This window comes from Thunnus maccoyii, chromosome 2 (assembly GCF_910596095.1).
Source record: "Thunnus maccoyii chromosome 2, fThuMac1.1, whole genome shotgun sequence".
Lineage (NCBI taxonomy): Eukaryota > Metazoa > Chordata > Actinopteri > Scombriformes > Scombridae > Thunnus > Thunnus maccoyii.
The window spans coordinates 10,137,157-10,160,596 of NC_056534.1; the positions used below are offsets into that span (position 1 = coordinate 10,137,157).

Sequence of the window (23,440 nt, forward strand, 5' to 3'; positions counted from 1 at the left end):
ACACAGACTGAGTTGGCTTTTCACATACAAAACATTTTTAAATCAGCCAGTTACCTGAAGAAGGGAAAAAAAGCAGAAAATCAGAATAAATTTAAGGCTTGTTGCATTTCTTTTGCCTGTCGGTGCACAATTTATTTGAGATTTTGCATATAAACACATAGTACCTGAAATTATGTGGTATACAAAATGTTGTGTCAGATGTTTTTGTGTGTGTGTTTTGTGTGATGTCTTGTTTTATATTTGGTGTTTGATATATAGCAGTATCTTAGAATGCTAAACTAGTAGTAATATTGATTGTTCTCACAGCTAAAACAACAATGAAAGTATCCAGACAAACAGGCCTACATATTGTCCACTTCCCCTCTTTCACTTGCTCCATGTGCTCCAGACACCATCAAACACACATTTAATGCGCTTTGACATGAAAGCTTTAAAAAGACCATTTGGACCTGAGTGTTTCTCAGGTGTGCAGGTTCATAAAAGACCTTCTACACATTCGCTGGACACACGGTGTCACCCTTGTGCTGCAGCCTCATTTGGCTTTGTGCGCTGGAGAGGTGTGGTCTCAACAGGTGGGCTGACATAATCTCACACATGCTAAGAGAAGTCCAAACATGGAGGGTTGGTGGTGCTGGATGACGGGGAAGACAAAGAGGCCTACTGCTGGAAATGAAGATAATATTATAGTATTTCTAATATGCATTTGTAACCAGTAACATGTGACAGTAGTATAAAAACATCATGACGTAGAACAAATAGTTTTAACTGTTTTATTGAGTAGTTTCATCTGCAGTGATGCATCATATTTTATGATTATGTTTTGTTTGTAAAAGCTGAAAGATAGTAAGTATATGTACTAAAAAAACGATTAATAATGCATTTAAAATTAAAATTCCAAAAGGGGTGAATATTTTTTTACTGTATATCTGTATATATGTAATAAATATAACACTGAGTAAGGCCATTTTGCATAATGGGTCATTTTACCTTTGATATTTTATGAAGCTTTAGCAACTAATACTCATGTACTTTTACTTAAGTAAGAATTTAAATGCAAGACTTTTACTTGTAAATGAGTATTTTTATATTGTGATATTGCTATTTTTACTTAAAGTCCCCCTCCAGTCAAAATATGTTTTACTTCTTGTTCTTTCACTTGGATGTTTGAGCGTCACTGTGCAGAATGATGTATGTACAGAGTTTGACACTAGAAGGCTGTTTTCACATTTATCCGCTGAGGTTGCAAAGTTTTTTTGTGCTCACTGCAAGTATAACTTTAAGGCATGAATCTATGAGCATGATTTGTGACATCACAACTAGTTTGGAGCCAATCGTGGTCCAGTTTGCAACTTACACAAATGTGATGTGGAAACGTGAAGCCTCCAGTGTGCAAACAGTGAGAACGGACCTTACAGTGAGGTAGGAGACATCTTGTGTCCATCAGTTAAACTTTTGAAATGAAAAATATTTGTATATTCATAGATTCTGGATTTCTAATGAGGTAGGAGGAGTAGATGTAATTTCAAGGATTATAATAAAGTAACTGAACTATTTTATTTGTGGAAAAACCCATATCAGAAACAAATTATTATTTAAAGCTAAGGTTTTTTTTTTGTTTGTTTTTTTTTTTTTTTTTTTAAATATTTCTTAAAACATGTCTGGAGGGGATCTTTAGGTAAAAACTCTCAGTACTTCACCACTGCTAAAGTTAAATACCATCCTTTTTTTTAAAAGCAAACATTAATGTTTTCTAAAAATAAAAAAAAATAAAAAAAAAAAAAAAACGTCCCAACTGTATCTTGTAGATGTAGAGATATTAATAACAATTTAACTATATTGATGATAGTTATATTTTATGATTATTTGTAAATTGTTTTTTGCTGTTTTGTATGTACTTTCTTGTTGAGTTTTGTGTATATTTATTGTTAAGTTTTTTTTGCAATTTTTACATGTATTTTACTGTTGAGTTTTATGTATTTTAAAGGCCCATCTAGAGACATCACAAACTATCTATAAATGCTGTCATATGTGGCATCAGTTTATGTTCATGTAGGCTAAAGGCCACTTATTCCCATGAGAATAAACATTAAATACAAAGTTCAATAACAAGATGATTGAAAATGTCAACCTGCTGGTGGCGCTGGAGGACAATTAATACGCTAAAGTCTCACTCACTAAAGTCAGTAGGATTTATCCATTGGGGATCATGATTGTCTGTACAACATTTCAAGGCAATCCATCCAACAGTTGTTGAGATATTTCAGTCTGGACCGAACCGGTGCACCAAACCGACCAAAGACTTGTCCTCCAGCCAGTGATTTATCTCAGTTTATTCTCTCAGGTGCGATGATATCTATAAAAATGTGTTCAATGTCCAATCCAGTTCACAGTGTGATCGTGTTTTACTGCCATACTATATATACTGTATAACGCACAAGTTTCCGCTTTCAAGAGCATTTGCAAGCTGCTTCTTTAAGATAAAACAAACACAAACGCTGCTGCTGTGTTTTCCCACCTCTCTCTCTCTCTCTCCCCCCCCCCCTCTCTCTCTCTCTCTCTCTCACTCACTCACTCACTCTCTCTCCCTGGGACCCAAACTTGTTTCAGGAAAAAGCGGCTGAACATATTTTTTCTCTCGCTGGCTAGAAGAAACAGGACAGCCGTCCGTGCCAAGGAGAAGGCGTAGACTTCCTCCAAACATTTCCTCCGCCATCTCCGCTTTCGAGACTCTAAAGTTTTGTGGAATCTTTGAGACGAGAGGAGTTTTTCTCTTCTTTTTCTCCACTACCTGGACGTTTCATTCCCTCCTCCTCTTTTTTTTTGCCACAAAACGACAGAGAGGAATCTGAACTTCTGTAGACATGGACTGGGGAACTGATCTTTGGGTAAGTTGACAGCTGACACAGAGGAAGAAGAAGAAGTGGAGCCCTCTGGGATTATTTCACAAAATACCTTCAACATCCCTTAAGAGAAGTCTGTCCTGCTATTGTTTGCGTCGACACAGTATAGCCTACACATAGGGGGACTCTTGTTTTTCCACTGTAGGCCGGGGTTAAGTAATCCAGAGTAGGATACAAGACAACAGCAGGAGTCTATCTGTAAAAGCTTGCAGCCAGAGGATTTCGCAACTCCTGCTGCATACCTTATCATAAGCAGAGAGGGGGGGAGAGTGGTTTATTGCTCTTTCTGGCTACAGAGGGGCTTTGCACTTATCTACACACTGTAGGCTAAAGGTGCAGCCTACTCCACCACCTCCACCTTTTCCTTTTTATTCCTTCATGCATGCTTGAACCTGAGCTTTGCTTTTCTGGCAACATTTCTCAGGAAGGTTTCTGCCTGGCTGTCCTGTGGTGAAAGCTCATGTGTCTCTGCATCTGGTCAGTGTCTCAGCTGTGAGTCACATTGACAGTCATCAGGTCAGACAGCGTCCTCGTCACTCAACACCACCCCACAGTGCCACCATTAAAGTATATGGAATGAAACTGGAGAGGCCAGTGATCTATTGCTGTCACTAACGATTACTTTCATTATTGATTCATCTGGAAATTATTTTCTCGGTTATTGGTTTGGTCTGCAAAATGACAGAAATGGCCATCACTGTTTACTTAATCCCAACATGATGTCTTCTAACTGCTTGTTTTGTCCGACCAGCAGTCCAAAACCCAAACATATTCTACTTATTATAGCTGATGACACAGAAAAAGAGGAAATCTTCACTTTTGAGAAGCTGAAACCAGAGAATGTCTTAAGAAATGACTAAAGGCTGCAACTAACGATTATTTTTGTCATCGATTAATCAGCAGATTCTTTTTTTGGTTAAATGTTTTTTCTATGAAATGTGAAAAAAAAATGTAATGGCATTCACAAGAGGCCACAGTGATGTCTTTGATTTGCTTGTTTTGTCCAACCAACCATCTAAAAACCTAAAGATTTTGAATTTACTGTCACATATTACAAAGAAAAGTTGCAAATTCTCACATTTGAGAAGCTGAAACCAGGCGATATTTGGCGTTTTTGCTTGAAAAATGACTGAAACGATTATTCGATTATCAAAATAGTTGCTGATTAACGTTCTACTGATCGACTGATCATTGTAGCTCTAAAATGACTTAAATGATTAATCACTGATTAAAATAGTCGATACATATTCTGTCATCAGCTCTACGTTGATCACAGTCAGACTGATAACTTTTAAAACACGTTACTGTAGGCTATGTGTTTTGGCTGAGACAAAATGTCCTGACTCGGATTATTTATTCGAGTCGGTTTAATAGCCGGCGATGAAGAGCAAACACAACTAATTTGCCCAAATCCTGCTGTGATTGTGGTCAGAGTCTGAGTACATGCCTCTGAGATTATCCCACACTGCAACACAGACTGGGTGAGACTGTTATTTTAATGCTGAGTTTGTTTCTGAAGTCAAAAATCGTTCAGCTGCTGTGTGTTGTGGTGTGTTTTAGAGGATCTGATATCAGACGGTGGCTTCATCAGACTGAACTGTGAGAAAAAAAGAAACATGTCTGAGCTTGAGCTGAAACGATTAGTAGGTTAATTGCCAGCTAAGGCTGCAGCTAATAATTATTTTTATTATCGATGTAATCCCTTGATTATTTCTTGATTTTATTAATTTTTTGGTCTGTAAGATGTCAGAAATGAGTGAATAATGCTTGTCACACTTTCCTAAAGTCCAAGGTAACAAATTGAAATAGCTTGTTTTGTCAGATCAACAGTCCAAAACCCCCAAATTATTCAGTTTACAATGACATAAATAAAGGATAAGCAGCAAATTCTCACATTTGAAAAGTCAGAGCTTGTGAATTTTTGGCATTTTTGCTTAAAAAAACTTGATGATGATGAAAACTAATGATTCATTCATCAAATCATTTAAGTTTATCCGTAAGTCATTTTTCAAGTGAAAGCATCAAACATAATCTAGTCCCAGCTCAAATGTGCTGCTTTTCTTTGTTTTAAAGTACAGTAAACTGAATATCTTTGGGTTTTGGAGTGTTTAACAAAAAAGACAGCAATTTGAAGATGTCAACTCTGGATTTAGGATATTGTGATGGCCATTTTTCACAATTTCATATAATTAAACCATTAATCAATTAATGGAGAAAATACGGTAATCTGCACATTAATGTATAATGACAATAATCATAGTCACAGCCCTAATCTGACCTTTTACATGAGCTGACCTGAAGCAGGGTCTGTAGAGTACAGTCACCTGAGACGTCACCTGATTAAACAGACGGCACTCACCCACACACAGAAAATCATTTAACACACTCATTAATCTACGTATCCGTTCTGTAGCTCACAGTGTGATTGAGGTGTGCTAGCATGTGACCTCAGATCAGCCTGGATCAGGAAGTGCTGCTGCTGTTGCTGCTGCTGCTGCTGCTCCTGCCAGTGTTTACGTCACAGGGAGGGGAGGGACTAGTCCGACTGGTTCCCGGGTTTGGAGAGGCCCCTGGGACCGTCAGTCACAGGGCGGAGGTTCACACTGAGCTAATGATTATCTCATTCCTGAACCCTCTCCGTGTCACTATCAGTATTTCCTCCTCTAACACAAACATGCAGATGTACTACAAATTAATGGGGTGTAGCCACAGAAGTGAGAAATGCATATAGGACTAAATCTCAAAGATTCTTCATGAGATTTTTAATCTCTCTCCATCAACAACAACCACAACAAAACAACTATTTGACTCCATTGTCCTCCTATGTTTTCTAATCCAGTTCCTTCCCTGCCTCCTCCCAGATTTTTCTGGTATCCAGGACATAGCTAACTGTGTTACTGCAGGATCTCCATTTAGCTTCCCCTCCTCTGAGGACTCAATATCTATGTCTCTGGCTCCAAAAGACCCTGCAGCCTCTACACACACACACACACACACACACCCACACACATTCCCACACGAACAATTAAAAGGTTGAACCACCCTATTACTTTGTTACATGAACATTCGTCTTCGTTGAGCCCTTTACTGTATGCTGTGACACTCTTTAGATAAAAGCCAGAGGGGGACAGAGAAGACAAATGTTACCTGTCCAGCAGGTTTGCGAGTGTGTGTGTGTGTGTGTGTGTTTTGAATGCATAGTTGTGTGTAAAGAGAGAAAGAGAGAGAGAGAGAGAGAGAGAGAGAGGAATGTTGAAAGGAGAGTTATGCTGGCGTTCACTTTTATCCTCCACTACACCTTTGTACATTTTGTATGCGTGACAGAGAAAGAGAAAGAATGAATTGCATAGAGGAGGATACTGTGATGTGTGTGTGTGTGTGTGTGTGCGTGTGTGTGTGTGTGTGTGTGTGTGTGTGTATAGAGGGTTATTCCCAGTTTCCATCCGTGGCAGATCTACAGCCTGATAGATTTTACAGGATTAAATGTTGTGCAAGTGGAAGCAATTCAATTAGCACTGAAGTGATTATTAATCAACTAAATTATTCTGCTGCTATTATAGAAATCAATATAGAGATGCAAAGATTAGTTATTTAATTGATTAGTTGCCAACTATTAAATTTATCTCCTACTATTTTGACAATTGATCAATCGTTTGGAGTCATTCTTCAAGAAAAAAATGCAAAAATTCTCTGGTTTCAGCATCTTAAATGTGAAGATTTTCTGGTTTCTTTAGTTTTCTATTATAGTAAACTGAATATTTTTGGGTTGTGGACGGTTGGTCAAGACAGAACAAGACATTTGAGGACGTCAGGTTGAGCTTTGGGAAACTGATTGACATTTTTCATAATTTTCTGACATTTTATAGACCAAACTAATCGATAAATTGAGTAAACAATCACGAGATTAATCGATAATGAATAAACCACTAAGCGTTAGTTGCAGCCCCAACTTGATTGATCGTTAAGTAATTCTTAAAGTAAATATTTGCAGGTCCTAGCTTCTCAAATGTGAATATTTTCTGGCTTTCTCTTTAGTCTTCTGTAGTGAGCTGAATATCTTCGGGTATGTAACTGTTGGTTGGACAAAATAAGAAACCTTAGACGTCTCTTTGGGCTCGACAACCTTGTGATGGGAATTATGGGAATTATTTTGCTATTTGCTGACATTCTTTAGACCAAACGATTAATCACTTAAATGAGAAAATAATCTGAGGTTAATTGATAATGAAAATAATCGTTAATTGCAATAAAGGGCTATTATCAGTGTCTGTATGTCTGATGCCTCAGTGGTCAGAGCCTGAATTTAGTGGGTGGGGCGATAATCAATATAAATATCACAACAGAGTTCGATATTTTTGGACTACTTTAATGATAAATTATTAATTTAAGTCCCTTTTCAGAGCAAAAATGCCAAACATTCTCTAATCTCAGTTTCTCAGTTTGTGTGAATTTGCTCTTTTTCCTATGTCATAATAAACTGAGTATCTGTTTGTTTTGGACTTTTGGCCAAAGCAATATGATAGCATCACATCGGGCTTTAGAAAACTGTGATGGCCGTCCTTAAAAAGCTATTTTCTGACGTTTTATAGATCAAGCGATTCACCGAGTAATCAAGAAAATAATCAGGAGCCGCCCCCAAAGATTACAACAACAAATTAAGATGACGACCATGAAATGCAATGTTGCCTGTTCAAGTCCAAACAGGGACCTCTGTTGCATCTTTCTCTCCTTCTCTCTCTTGTTTCTTGTCGTCTCTCAAATGAACTGATAAAACAGATAACTGTTAGTTGCAGACCAGCAGAATATCACAGTGCCATAGGTCTATGTTATAAAAGTAGGTAGTATCCACACTCTCCAAGCACTTTATTATGATCACCTGTACAATCTAATGCAATCCAATACAGCATAAATTCTACTTTTACAAAGCTGGTTTTCAGTTTTTGTTGACGTTGTCTGAATGCCATCACACCAGCTCATGGAGAGAGAGAGAATGCCACCAACAAGGATCCTTCCTTCAATACCTCCTCTTGTCCCTACAAAACAACTCTTCTGTTTGCTTCTTTAGTGCATTTTCCCCTTTGGACTGTTGGTAGCAGTTAGCAGTTGACAGCTAGCTTAGATTTTAAGAAATATATCCAAAGATGATATTTCCTCCTCTGTCTGATCAATGCTGCCACCCTCCCGCCAGAGGCCTTTCTGAAGATTAATGGATGGTTATTCTGCAAAATGTCCCACTTTTTTAAGTCCAAGTTTGAGATGTATTCAGGAGCTCATCTTTGGTGCAGCTGCTCTTTCTCATAGAACTGTTTTAGACTGCTAGTCAAATAAAACAAGCTATTTGAGTTAGTTGCAGTCCTCCACTATTCACTGAATATTAATGGTCCCACCCGTAACATCAGAAAACATATTTTACCACCACAGTCACCGTTTAATTTCAAAGAAACTCCAAAGAGTTGGAGAGCCACAAGAATAAAAACATGTTATAGGAATACCTTTTAGAGTGCACTGTGTCAGATGTGTGTTGGAGGTTTGCTGTTTCTTAACAGATGCTGCCAGTGTTTGAGGTCATATTATGTGTAACACATGTTGCTTTATATTGTTCCTCTCTTAGGACCAGTATGATGTCATCGACAAGCATACGCAATCAGGCCTCGACCTGGTGGAACGTTACATAAAGTTTGTGAAGGAACGGACAGAGATCGAACAAAGCTACGCCAAGCAACTCAGGTGTGCCCTGCGTGTTTGTGAGCTTGTTTTCTTTCTCAATGTTTATTTATATTTACATGATTTGGGATCAAAAAAGGAATTGTGGCTTTGTGCATTTATGTGTTTGTAAGAGAGAGTCACACCACTTCTTTTAAACTGTCTTAACAGGAGTCTGACAAAGAAATATGCCAAACGAGGGAGCAAGGAAGAGCTAGATTGCAAGTGAGAGAACAATGAAATGTCTTGTGTCTATTGTTTCTCGTTCACCTCTCTTATTTTTCATTTACACACACACACAATTAAGTATTGTCCTCTCCAGCTGTGATAATTTGCCAAATTTATCCCTCTTCCTTGCTTCAGATTCAGCAATCACGAATCATTGCAGGAGATCCTTAACGAGCTGAACGATTACGCCGGCCAACGGGAGCTCATCGCTGAAAACATGATAACCGGCATCTGTGTCGAACTCACAAAGTACCTTCAGGACCTCAAACAAGAACGCAAAACAGTGAGAAAGGGAGAAAAGAGGGAGGGAGACAGGAAGGGAGGGAGAAAGAAAAGGGAGGAAAGAAGTGAAGTGTGGCAGATTACAAATTGATATTGTGTCATCATCTTAAACTGCTGTAATTTAATGCAACCTCTTCCTTCCCCAGCACCTGTCTGATGCCAAGAAGGCCCAGCAGAATTTAGAGAGCAGCTTAAAACACCTAGAAAGTGTGAGTGTTATTGTTGTTGCTTGCAGATGTCTATTTTGGATCACGTAATTGTTATTGAAAGGGTTATTTCACCCAAATTATTAAGATAAATTCTCACTCTCTTCTTGTGGTATCGAGTCATGCAGATAGTTTTTAACCATTACTCTTTTTTTATCAGTATAAAAAGGACAGAACAACTGATAAACAATATTAAACAACATGAAACATGAAAAGACATATAATATAACATGAAAATTGTATTTTAGCCAAAGTTGAAAGAGGGATTTATATGCTTTTTACAGAGTAGTCAGACCAGAGGGAGGATACAGTAATAAATGAGTGAAAAGACTGAATGAATTAATAGATGAACAATGGGAAAAAAAGAAAAAAAATTGGCTTGAACGCGAGTGTTGAGTTGTGAGGTCTGTTATTTTTTATAATTTTCCAGCATCTTTTTATGGTTTCCTTGAAATAACTACAGTATTTAATTTGGTATTTTTAGGGATAATAGAGACAAAGATCTGTGACATTTATTTTAGTTACTTCATCTAGTTGTGTTGACTTTAAAAGCAGTTGTTGACCCGAGGAATTTCCTTAAAAGAACTTCTCCATTTCAATATTGAATTGTATAGTATTGTTGGAAATTTCATCCTTCATATATGTTTGTCTGTAGTCAAATACCACATTTTTGCATGTTTGGTGGAACTGCTTTACATGGTTCTTTCCAAGAAGCCTTGTAGGGAATTATTAGAAATCTACATATCTGTGAAACAAAGTGTAACCATTCATGTTTCATTTCCTTGTTTCTGAAACTTCTGCCCTTTCCCCAGTTTAATAGATGGTGAATGGAATTTTTGTTCATTAGCAACAGCTTTCCCAGAAACAATAACCCTGTTTACGCTTGATAATCCCCAGACGTCAATGTGAGCAGTTTTCATTGGAACTACAGTAACCAGTCAAAGGTTTGGACACACTTCCTTATTCAGTTGAAAGGTGTGTCCAAATTTTTGACTGGTTACTGTATTTCATTGAAAGAAAGTAGTTCCAGTGCAGAACGATCACAGCGAAGTATGTGGATTATTCAGAGTAATGTCGACACTATTTCTTGGAAAAACAAGTTGCTACTGAATATTTTTAAACATATTTTTAACCACAAACTAAATTCCATTCACTTGCATTTTTTTCGTGGTGGCAGCAGAAATCTCTGAGACGGATCTCTCAAAGCCGGGTCAAAAAAACCCCCGAACAATCTGCATGATTAGATACCACTAGAGTTAAGTGAGAAACTATATATGTACTGTGTTATTTGTAATTTGAGTGAATTGACCCTTAAACAGCATAATTTTGTGTTTGATCCGCTTGCATTTTTAGATGCAATTCTCTGACCTTAGCATTATTATTACTGCTAATGCTCAAGTCATTAAAGTGTATAACTGTGTGGGTTTGTATGTGTGTGTTCATGCCTGCAGACTAAAAAACGCTTTGCCAAGGAGTGGGCAGAGGCTGAAAAAGCCACACAACAAGCAGAGAAAACAGAGAGTGACCTCAATGCCACCAGGCTCGACGTCGAGAAAGTAAACACGCACACATACACACATTAGCATTAACAACTGAGCACTATTTTTTTTTCTCCCCACTGGTTTTTAAGATATTTTCAATGAAAGAAAATCCTTGAACTTTTTTTACTCCCCCTCTTTTCTTGTCTCTCTCTGCTTCTTTGGCCGCTTCCACCTCCTTGTATCTACCTTCCCTCCATCTATTCCTGCATTTCTCCTACTTTGCATTTTGTTTTGCATCTCTTGCTTTCTCCCTACCTGTATCCACTCATCATCTGCTCACTTTCTCCTCCGTTGTTCCATCTATTCTTCCCTCTGAAGGCCAAGCAGCATGCCCATGCCCGTACACACACAGCAGAGGAGTGCAGGAACGACTATGCAGCACAGCTCCAGAAATACAACAAGGAACAGAACTTCTTCTACTACTCAGAGATACCGCAGATCTTCAACGTGAGACGATGAGATACATAAACACGCACATACACAATGCAGTTCAACTGGGCAGAGCTCACACACCTACTGGTTTGGTGTAATACAAACCCAATACACCCATGGATTATCTTTCAAAATGTTATCATTCTCCAGTGTGTTCATATGTATTGAAATGTTCACTGTATAAACACAGACAGTGTGAATAAAGTGTGAAGGAGGCTTTAACTTGTATGTATCTTTGTGTGCTGAACAGAAAATGCAGGACATGGATGAGCGGAGGATCCGGCGGCTGGCAGAGGGCTACTGCCAGTTTTCAGACATCGAGAAGAAGGTGCTGCCCATCATCTCCAAATGTCTAGAGGGAATCTCTGTAGCAGGGGGGAAAATTGATGAGAAACAGGTAAGTGCAAAATGCTTGTTGGACTATATGAATGAAGGAATTAATGTTTTGTTACCGTGTCATACCATTAAAACGGCCCAGCCCACATGGGATTAATCATAATCATAACAACTTCTGGCGCTTGACATTCATGTTCCAAAGAAAAACAAATCATTGCTGCAAGCTGCAAGAAACTGTATTAGTTAGATTGAAGGAGGGAAAAAGAGAAAATTTGTTTACACAGAAAAACTAAATAAAATCTACCTTCAAAATATTTTTTCATATTTTATATATGACTTAACGGAGGCACTAAAATCTAAAGTAATAATCTTACAACAAATATGAAAGGCCTTAATCTGTGACACCATTGGTCTGAAGGATACAAGTTGTGACTGAATGGCCTGAAAGGTTCCTGGATAATTTGTTTTCTTATTTTAGTTTTCATTAAGTAGCACTCTTGATGATAACAGGTATACCTGTACCCTGACCCGACCAGAAAAATACAGTAGAAACCCCTGTAATAAGTTTCTATTTTAATGTACACAAGTTTACAGTGATTTTTATGGCTGGGGTTGTTTTTCTTTATTGTTTTTTCGTTCCTCTGTAAATTAATGTTAAAATACAGTCAGTCCCGGCATTAAGGGCGGGCCCCGGGGGTCTAGGCCCACCCATCCAGGAATTCGGCCCTCTCGGGAGAAATCAGCATCAATACCGCTCTAAAGCACGAGCTTCCCGGGGCTCAAGCCCAACAACGTAAAAGGGCCCACGAGGCTCGGGGAAAAAAATAAAATAAAATAAAATTCACAGGAAGCCCAAAAAACTCCAAACCTTGCCCATTTGTGGTGTCTGGAAGTTGTCAACAACAGTTGTTGCATTCACACTTTTAGTTTCACTCTTATTTAATCCTTCTGTCATCTGTTTATGTTTCTGAGAAGTTTAACCCTTTGAACTTCAGTTTGTGGCAGTTCTGAACTCAATCTTTTTAAATAACTTGCTTGAGATGAAACGCTGAATCTCGTTGGATCATTCACACTAATGGTCACAAGTTAAACGGACAGTAGGCTGGTCAAACCCAGTGAATACTGGCTGTGTGACCACACAGTTTACACATTATTTAGGCACAAACTCTTCTTTTAGTGTGTGCACAATGACAAAGCAGGCTTGTCATTGGTTGATGATGAGTATAAAATCACAAGATAGACTACAGCTGCACTGCCAACTTATAGGCTATGTTTTGTTTGCCACATTATAAATGGTTGGCGTAGATAATAAACACATTGTTTGATTAAAGTAAAATTGATAAGGCTTTTAGGAGCCAGCAGCTGTCACTACAAGCAACCACAACGCATTCAGCTGAAAGTTGCCAATTAACAGGGTCACTAAAACAGGTGTTTCTACTTAACCAGTGACCGTGTTATCTGGTGACTTTCAGCTTAATGTGTTGTGGTTGTCGTGGTGACAGCAGTTGTTGAAAACATGAACAGAACATGTAGGTGTCCACCTAAAAGTCTTAAATGTGGGTGCGGCCCTGCCTATAAAAACCAAATGCCCAGCCAGTTGCTTTCCTCTGACTCCAGGACTGAATACAGTGAAGTTCATTATTTAAAACTAAAATAAAATAAATGACAGTATATATAAAGTACATATCTTGGTCACAACTCTTTAATAGTCATGTATTTATGTTGAAAAACTAATATGGGCCAGTATGTTGTTATCAAGTTCAAGTTCTTCATTGTTACTTTCATAATGTAAATATAATAGTTCAGGAAATATACAGGATGATTACAGGATACAGAATGCAGAATATGGTCCAAAAATAGTGCAAAATTAGTCCCAAAGAAACAAAGTGGCTGGTTCAACCATAGACTGTAAAAAATAATGGACAAAGACATCATGACATCACCCATTGGTTTATGGACTTCTGTTTTGAAGCCTCGAGTTTGCATTTTGCATATTTGCAATCTGAGTGTTCAGAATCAGAGCTGTTACATAGTCTGGCCGGTGCAAAGAGATGGTGGGAGGGGTATAAGGATTCAGCTACTACATCGGAGGCCTTTCCTTTCAGCCACACCAGGCTTTGTAGATGTCAGCTATGGCAGGGAGAGAGACACCTATGATCCTTTCCAGAGTTTTCACTCAACCTGTTGTCTGAGACATTGCAGATCCCATCAGAGATACGGTTATTTGTCCAATGTCAAAAATCTGGTGTCAGTCGGTCATTGTTTGATACGTCACTCACACACACACACACACACACACACACATACACAGTCAACACTTCCTTAAAATCAGTTTCTTTGTGAATCATTGTCTGTGTCTGCTTGCAGGACTCAATACTGTTCATAGAGCAGCACAAGTCTGGTTTCGAGCGACCCGCAGATGTGGAGTTTGAAGACTACACCCAGGGAATCAAAGCAGCAACCTCCGACTCCAGCCTCAACCCACCGAAAGTGCGCGCCAAACTGTGGCCTTTCAGCAAGAAGCACAAGGTGAACTTGCACCCTAATGCCCACATTACATTTGCCTGGTTCTGAGTTTATATGAGAAGTGCAAAAGTGTAGCGTCGTTAGGATATTCACTTCCTCTCCTCTCTCGTCTCCTCCTGCTTCTGCTTTTGACAACCTGAAAATCCCCTCTGACCTGTTTGTGCCCAGTTCTTAAAAAATAGTCTAACAAACATAATCCAACAGATTAAAATTACCCTGTTAATTCTAATCCATCTAACCTGGTTCTTCAAACACACTAACAGATTGAGTTGTTAGTGTTGGATGTCATCTTGAATAACTGAGCTGAGTGCTGATCATAGAGTGCTGCAGAGTAGTTAATTTAAAGCTTTGAGCATATTTTAATTATGAAATGAAACTCTGCAGAAAACTTCTCTTGAAGCAGACCAAATTCACTCCAAAATCCACAATTAAATTGCAGCTAAGAGAATTCAGTAATCAGTCTGATTAAAGTGATATAACTTTAATTTATAAACTCAATCCAATTTAAAATTGATTGTATGATATGCAAGAACAGTTCATAAATTTTAAAGTTAAAATGACGTTTAAGAAAAAAGTGCCCATTCACTTAATAGATGCATCCAGGAATGTAGAATTTAAATGTAAAATTTAGATTCATTACTTATTTCACATTATTACTATGATGTTTTGACATTACATCTTCATCATGTCGTAGTTGATTGTGATATCTTGGAGTTTTGTGTTGTATACATTATAAATCATTAAAAAATGTGACATCACTTATCAGACCTCCCTCTGTAGCCACAAAAAGTTTTTTGTACAACTTGTTTTGTATATAGTACTTCCCCAACACCTGTAAACACACTTTTGATGTGTAAAATTGGTGGAGTTCCCTTTTAACTAACAGCTTACCTATACCTATACTTTTGTAGGTTTGAGCTTATGGCTGTGTGGCCATGACAACAGCTCCAAAAGTTAGCTTTGACTTGTATCAAACCATAAATAGTAAGATTAAGCAATCCAGGCCCAGCTTTCTTCTTATCTTGCTCCTGTAAAAATGTAAAATGACACTCATAACGATGCATTAAAACAAACACATGCGCACATGAACTCAACTCAACATTCCTCTCATGTCTTACCCCACCACCCTGTTGCCCTCAGGGGCCAACTCTAATTCCAGTCTGCTGCACAGACTTGCCCAGAAACTCCCCTTGCTCTGTCTTTTTCTCTCTTTGTCCACTTTACTACAAAAATATCTGCATCTTTTTGACACTCGTCTTTTCTTCTTTCCTCTTGTCACCAGTGCCATTTTCTCCCTCCTCTGCTCCTTTTCGTCTGCTCCCTGTTCCTCCACCTTTTTGCTTTTTCTCCCCTCTTCAGTTTGCCCCTCCTTCCTTCTCTCCCCCGTCCCCTTTCCCGCCCGGCAACCGCACTCTCCCTCTCCCCCTTTCTCACCCCCTCTCCAAGCAGCAGTGCTCCCCCCTCTCTCTCTGTCTGAGGGAGTTTAATCGCTCTGTCAGCAGGATTTCCACCTTAAAGGCATTTCACAAACCTCGCTCGGTGAGTGACGCTCCCATCTTGGCTGACATCAGCTCAGGTCCGAGCTCCGCCCTCCTCCTCCTCGCTGTCGTGTTCACATCCTCGTCCTGTAAACATCACCTCCCTCATGTGTTTGTCTCATTGATGCTATGCATGTAAATTAGCTGTTATACTTAGACATTCTTAATTTGTCCCTGTGTTTTTGTTATTGCAAAAGTGTGTTTCCTGTGTTGTATGTTTGTTATGTACCTGTCTCATGCTGAATCTCCTCTTCCTTCTGTCTAGATATCACATGCTGAAAAGCACATGGTAACATTTATTATGGTTATATAGAGAGTAAACTAAAAAGGTGCTTAGGTAACAGTATTCTGGTGCTTGATTCTTTACAAGGGGAAGAGTAACTTCACACTGGATCATGCTGCATTGACCTCTGTGCATTGAAAGTAGAGTTGCAACATCGATTAATTGAGAAAATAATCAGAAGATTACCCAACAATGAAAATAATTATTAGTTACAGCCCTATTTGAAAGGTATAAAGGCCTGTTCACACCAGAAAGTGGCGCAAATGTATCCGCACATCTTTGTGAAAGCATTAGAGGAACTACTGTGGCTAAAGAGCTAACAACTAACAGGCTAGCAAGCTGGGAACATGCTAGTGCTATGAAACAAAGTAGTCATGTGCACATCCACAAAACCTCAGTGGGGGTAGGTGCCTGATTCAAAAAACAATTAAACTAGATGCAAGAAATATCCGCACACTAAATCAGAGCTCCATTTAATTGTGACATTTCGACCAACTACAAGTCTTCCTCAGGCAAATACCCACAGAAAGGAAAGGAGGCATAAAAATATAGGGAAATGACCAGTTACATCAAAGTCATCCAAATACATTCAAGACACCATCATCATAGGAAGAATAAAAACATTAATATGAAATGTCATACAAATATGATAGGTCTTGATGCAAATTTGTGCAAATTTTCAGTCAGTAAGTCACAAAAAACAAACTCATTTCATATTTTCATAGGAGTAATAGGATGGGTGCGGTAGATTAATGAGACACTAGGGGATAACGAGAGTCATTAAAAACATATAGTTTGTCAAATATGGAATTAATCTCCTAGTTTGTGAGCTACTGTAGCTAGAAAGCTAACAACAAACATGGTAGCAAGCAGGGAACATGGTAGTCAGTCACAATTGGTCTCTGAGCTTTTTTCTATTTTCTCTGCACTCTGCCATTGAGCTTCCCTCTGGCATTTTGTTCTCAGTATTGTACATTTCATTCAGTTAAAACTTATTGAGGGAGGGCTCAAAAAAAAAAAAAAAACTCTCCGAGCTAGTTAGCTTACTGTTAACTGTTAAAACTGTCCATTAGCTCACTAGCTGGGTCGCTAACAGGACAAACATTTGAACCATTGACTTCACTGTCAATGTCTAGAAAACTCTTTTTGTGGATCAGTTATTAACTACTCGGTCAGAGGAGAGTAAAATAACAAGCTATGATAACTTCCTCCATTTTGGACTCTCTAGCTCTCTGTTCCCCAAAGTTGAACTCTTTGCAAAACAATTGTAAGGATTTAATTTGCCCACGTGAGGGAATCCACTGACTGTGGCGATTTTAGATTAAATTAACCGATTTTGTTATATTCTGGTGTGACTGGGCCTTATGCCTGTTAAACCTTTGACCACACCTGTAATCACAGGTGGGTGTGGCCAGGTGTGGTCTGTTGTATCTGTGACCACAGTTGGCAGTGCAAGCAAGATTATTTTCCTGGGTGCAGTTACTCTTTCATTTTCAAAATCAAAGGCATTTTTTCAAAGGGCACTCCATTTTCTCTTCAGGAATCATGTTTAGCTTTCTACCCAAACTAACTAAAAACCAGAGATCCAAGCCTTTATTCTGTGATGTCATACTGATATAAATAACTTAGGACCTTATATAATTTTAAAAAAAAACACTTATTTTCTTACTTAACTGCAGTGGTATCTAGCCATGCAGATAATTTTGATTTTGCGATATCTGTCCCTGTTTCCACCCCTCTATAATATAGCAGCTTTATTATCTGTTGCAAGGCGATTGAAATGTGTCTTTTACATCATGTGGCCCACACAGGTAAACAAAGAATAAAACACACATGTAGCAAAAATCAACATACATCAACAGCAGTGTCCTGGAAAATCCACACAAACACACTGAACAGTTTCTCAGCCTTTCTCTTGGTCCCTATTCCCAACGTAGCACTGCTATTCTGGTGATACAGTCTTAAATCTGCACTCACCGAGTACTTTATTAGGAACACATATGCAATCTATTGCAATCCACTCCAACAGCTCTGCCATAAATTCTACTTTTACAAAGCTTATACATTTTCAGTTTTTGACATTGTCAGAAAGGTGATAATCATACTTTATGTTTATTATTGAGGTCATAGAGGTTGGTGGTGGTGTATTGGAGTGTATTATATTGAAAAGTATTCCTAATATTTCGCGCACCTCATGTGTGTTAATGAGGTTATTAGGGGTGTTCATAATAAAGTCAGTGTATAATCTCATATTGTTAATTAACATGGAGTTGCTCTATGGAGACGAAGCATTAGGCCGCTCCTTCAACCTCAAGATTTTGAGCAAGTCATCCATGCTTTTATTACATCACACCTCGTTCACCGGCCTCAATCAGTCTGCTTTGCTCAAACTGATCCAGAACTCAGCAGCAAAGCTTTTAACTAGAAAATAATGCAGATATTTTAGAGGACTTAGGAACTCTCTCAAAATCTTTGAGAAGCTAAATTTTTTTAAAAGCATATTAAATCACTTTTGCATTCATTATAATTTCCCAATAGTCATAATCATTATCATAATAATAATTAATATTTCCTTGTTTGTAGGTGTATACATTTTTTGTCTCTTTGAATAGCACTTTGTACTATTGCTTTGAAAAGTGCTATATGAAATTAAAATTAAAAATATTTAATTGCTTAAATATTGGTATGACATCACAGGGGAAAGAGTCGTCCTTGTTATTTCTGTCTATGAGTTGTTCATTTGGTATGCAACAATCCAAAACATTGCGCAGTTTAAAACCAATGGTATTCTCCTTATGATAATCAGGGAGTGTCAGGGGATGTTACAAAGTTCACTCTGTTTGTCTTTAACCATGTTTACTTCTTTGGTATTCTATTCACTGCTTTCATACCTAGAACAGGGTGGTTTCTTTGACACAGAGTAATTACGTGGCCCTCTGCTGTTATGTTTCCTCACTAACAAGCTCCATTTGCAGTATTAACCTGTCAGTCTGAGTATTGAGGTATTTGCACTGGGAGAGAGAGATACTGTAGAGGCAGGGAGGAGTGACATCTGGTGCTCAGAAATGATAAGATTGTTGTATACATGATGATACATGACACATTTTATTGTATTGTGTGTGTGTGTATGTATGTGTGTGTAGCCGCCTGCTGCAGAGGACTTCTCTCACCTTCCTCCGGAGCAGAGGAAGAAGAGGCTGCAGGGAAAGATTGATGAAATCTCCAAAGATCTGCACAAGGCACAGGACCAGAGGTGACAACAACAGCAACAGCAATGCAGCTGTTCCTGAAAAACTACATGTGACACACTGTTGTCTGAGACTTCATCAATGTCCCTCTTTTGACCTGATAAGCCCTAATTTGTCCAAAATACATTCATTCTTGACATGTTTTTGGTCTGTTGGGAACCATTTTTAATACTTTAATTGGTAGGCACCTAATTAGTTGAGGCTGAACTAATCTAAAATCTTGTGAACTGTATACAGCAGGGAAAAGAAAAGTATTTCTCTGTATCATTTAGCTATTATAGCTATTATGTACTAAAAGTTTAAAAGTCAAATCTGAGCTAATTTTTTAAAATGATGTGTTAGACAAGTCTCAGGTGCATGTACACTTTTAAATGATCGAATTATTTCAATCAATCACTTCTGTCACAGTTGTCCTTGGGCTTTCTCAGACTTTGAGGTCATAAGATTTGCTTGAGTTAACATGCCTATGCTACATTGCCAAAGATATCTGCATACTTTTTTGTGCTTCTGGTTTGGGGTTGTTTTTCCTGGTAAACAGGAAAGGCCCTTTCCTGTTTACCCTGTTGCCCTGTTGCACAAAGTCAGATTTTAAAGTTTTATGTGAAATAACTTCTCTGACATGCACAGAGCCTTGAACTCAACCCCATCCAGCACATATACAGTATACTATAGTTCATTGTATATCCCTTCTGCAAGTCTTCCCAACTTGTAAAAGCTTCTACTCGCCCATCCTGTCCTAATCAGCAGAGCTGCACAGGAGAGAAACATCCTTAATGAGCGCTTACATTTCCAAAACAATAACACTGTTCTCCTTCTGTCTGACCTCAGTGACGCTCTGGAGAAGATGAAGGGTGTGTATGAGCAGAATCCACAGATGGGAGACCCCTCTAGCCTGGAGCCTCAGATCACAGAGACTGCCCAAACCATTGGGCGCCTGAGGGGGGAGCTCACCAAATATGAGGTTAAAACACACACACAAGCACACACGCACACACGCACACAATGTGTGTATGACAGATCAGTATAAGTATTTGTTCATTTTTCTAAAACTTTTTATTGCTTGTTCACCACAGACGTGGCTGTCAGAAGCAGTGGGAGGAGAAGAATCTTCCAACACCATCAACAATAATACTCCGCATGGGTAAGGCTTGTATTTAAAGGAATAGTTTGACATTTTGGGAATTTTACTTACTCTCTTTTTAGATTTTTAGAGAATTAGATGAGGAGATTGATGCTGCTCTTGTGTATGGCAAATATGAAGCCATGAGCAGGTTAGCTTAGCTTAGCATAAACTGGAAACAGGGGGAAACAGCTCTCCTGGCTCTATCTGAAGGTAACAAAGTGTGACTTCCTGCACCTCTAAAACTCACTAATTAACCTCATTAACTCCGCTAGGACATCAGCATCCACTAGTCAGCGCTCTGTTCCTTTCTTTTGTGGTGTTTGCTGTAATCAGAAAGATTTCGTGTTTACAAAAATGTGGATCTTTTCATAAATAAAACACTGTAGAATTGTCATACTGTGAGCTATTTTCTTCAAATGTGAGGCAGGTATTCACATTCACTGGCATTGTGTTTACAGCCCCATACCACCCTTTTCATCAACACTTTTCAGTTTTTACCGACTTCAAAAACCTTCTGCTCTGTTTCTGTATCACATCTAGCGTTTCTGATACTTTCACACGAAACCTGACATGAAAGGTGTCAGGCAAGACTAATTTCAGGCATTTTTTTGTTCCAAAACAGGTAGTGAAGTGGAATAATGAAACATGTTCTATCTCATTTCTTTAATCCATACAAAAAATGACAAGTTTGGTTTAAAGGTGCTGGTGGGTGGATTTTATGCTAAGCTAAGCTAACAGGCTGCAGGGGGTATCTTTATATTTATCGTACAGACAGTCTTAGCAAGAAAGCAAATAAGTGCACAATATTTACCATAGTGTCAAACTATTCCTTTAAATGTGAATGTGTGGAGCAAAAAGAGATGAAACTGTGTTTTAATTTTGATTTTTTTCTTGTACATTTGTGTCTGCAGCGTTGTAACAGCTGACCAGCCTCAGAACATCTACTCAGAGTTTGATGATGAGTTTGATGACACAGAGACTCCTCTTGGCCAATGCACAGCTCTGTACACCTTTGAAGGTACATTTTAATATCCGCTCAACTTGTTCATAAATAGATCTCCTTTCTAGCCTTCTAATGTGTCTCTTTACCTTTGTGTGTGTGTTTGTGTATTCAGGCAACAGCGAGGGCACCATTTCCATTACAGAGGGAGAGCAGCTGAGTATAATGGAGGATGATAAAGGAGATGGATGGATGAGAGTCCTTAGAGCCAGTGGAGAGGAGGGTTATATACCTTCATCCTATGTCAAACTCACCCCGTAACACTCACACACACACACACACATACACACACACTCTCACATACACACACAGAGCTTGTGATGGAAAGCAAGTTAAGAGCCAAAGGTGAATACAAAGTCATCCCAGATAATTGGAGCTTTTCTATATTTTTTATCTCAGCTAGTGACGTGTACGGCGAGATGAAAGCGAGTGATTATAAAGCTTGTTATCAAGGCTCATTGCAATATCATACACTCCCTGTCTCTGCTCGCTGTGGCAGGAGAGGCCGTCTGTAAACACAGACTGTCACTTCTGCCTGATCTTTATCGATTCCACTTCTTTAAAAAAAACAAACTTTTGAATGTATGCCTGAACTTTTTGTCACAATGTTAAGTGACGACTCATGTAACATATTCAGCATCATAGTAGCTTAATGCTACATTCTTTTGCATAAATGTATCCATTCACTTGACTTTTTCCCACTGCCATTTCTAACAACCTGCTGAACTTTTTCTTTTTGTTAACACCAACCCTCTGTTCAAGCCCCTTTTCCTGATAAGATAATGTGAGTTTTTTTTTTTTTTTTTTTTTATCATAGTAATGTGATATTTTATGATTTATAACTGGATGAAAACCACTACTCAAGGGAGTGCACAAGTTATAATATCCCTCAATGGACAGTCGTGTGAAAAGGTTCACATTTTAGTCTTAGCTTTAAAACAGTCAGGTACCTAAATGAACATTGATTTGTTTTTCTTGCTGTAATTATTCCTCCATAATGCATTTCTCTCTGCAAAGATGTGTTTAAAAGATTATTTGAAGCTAATACGGCTTCAGGCTTCAGCCTTCAGCCATCCAAATTAGTCAAATGAATTCAAAATCGTTTAGTGCCCAATTCCCTCTTTTTTGATACTATCCTTCCACTGCAGCTGAACAGGAAAAACACTGTCCGGACTGTAAATGTGGAAAATATCCCATTTATTTGACTAATTTGGACAGCTGAAGCCTCATATTATCTTCAGATAAACTTTTTAAATACTTTTTTGTTATATTTTAAGTGCATTTGGAGGGGATCTTCTGATGATTGCAGCAAGCAAAACCTGTTTCAATCTTCATTTGGGCGTCTGATTATTGTTTTAAGAAAGACTTGAATAATTGTGAACAAATCCTTTAACTCCATGTCATATGACAACTTCTCTACTAAAGCAAAGAAGCTTGTTTTGCAACATTTTTGAGAATTTTAGGCATGGTGGGTAAAAACCAAAGGAAAAGCACAATGGCAATGCTGATCAAAGTTCATAATAAGGTAAATACAAACAGACTTAACCATTTTATAATTCCTAGCTCAAATACTCGGTGAACTGCCAGTGTTTGAGGTTGCAGCCTCTGTGCGACTTCAGACATCAGTATAGCACAGGCATAATGAAATCTCAAACTCAAAAGTGGATAACAGGCAATTCTTAAGTCCTTGTCTTCAATTTTGAATTCCAACTTTCCCAAAAAAAAGCAGTCACAGTTCTGGTCATCAACTGTTTCTTCTTTCTTTTTATGTTTTTTTTTAATTCAGGTTTTTACATTGTTTAGCCACCTGTGTTCATATTCTGAGATGCGAAACCTCTGAATCTCAAATCCTCTGAAACAGTTGCCAGAAGACTTTATCAGTAGTCTGCTTTGAAATCCAAATGAGCTGTTCAGCAAAATGTCAAGAAATGCTGACGCCAGGATGTATTTCAGAGGGAAGAATGGGAAGTTTTGATATTCAGCTCCTTGCTGCAGTGTCAAGAGTTAAGAACAGTGGAAAAAAAAAATGTTTTGTGCACTTTTCTGATAGGATCTGATAGGACTGTTTAAAAATTTCATTCTCGATAGAGCCAT

General features: G+C 38.4%; 1 protein-coding gene across 2 annotated transcripts; it reads left to right on the forward strand.

Annotated features, from left to right (window-relative positions):
• The first annotated feature begins 2,229 nt into the window (after nt 1-2,229).
• On the forward strand, nt 2,230-22,554 carry LOC121885736 (cdc42-interacting protein 4 homolog). 2 transcript variants are annotated; one of them, XM_042395463.1, is made up of 15 exons: nt 2,230-2,341; nt 2,608-2,885; nt 8,512-8,627; nt 8,775-8,828; nt 8,967-9,114; nt 9,260-9,322; nt 10,771-10,875; nt 11,179-11,307; nt 11,543-11,689; nt 13,996-14,157; nt 19,119-19,228; nt 20,052-20,184; nt 20,297-20,364; nt 21,258-21,364; nt 21,462-22,554. In XM_042395463.1, exons 2-15 carry the CDS (start codon nt 2,862-2,864, stop codon nt 21,605-21,607), a joined length of 1,512 nt encoding a protein of 503 aa, XP_042251397.1. In that variant the 5' UTR covers nt 2,230-2,341; nt 2,608-2,861; the 3' UTR covers nt 21,608-22,554. The 2 variants fall into 2 exon arrangements, with proteins under 2 accessions (XP_042251397.1, XP_042251388.1); XM_042395454.1 differs by lacking the exon at nt 2,230-2,341 and having other exon boundaries at nt 2,570-2,885.
• The last annotated feature ends 886 nt before the right edge of the window (nt 22,555-23,440 follow it).

What these genes read in the sequence shown, in the direction of transcription:
- LOC121885736 (XM_042395463.1), top strand. Translation starts at nt 2,862, where the DNA reads ATGGACTGGGGAACTGATCTTTGG. An exon ending in AGATACCGCAGATCTTCAAC is followed by an intron (nt 11,308 to 11,542) that starts GTGAGACGATGA and finishes TGTGCTGAACAG; the next exon opens with AAAATGCAGGACATGGATGA. An exon ending in AACAATAATACTCCGCATGG is followed by an intron (nt 20,365 to 21,257) that starts GTAAGGCTTGTA and finishes TTGTGTCTGCAG; the next exon opens with CGTTGTAACAGCTGACCAGC.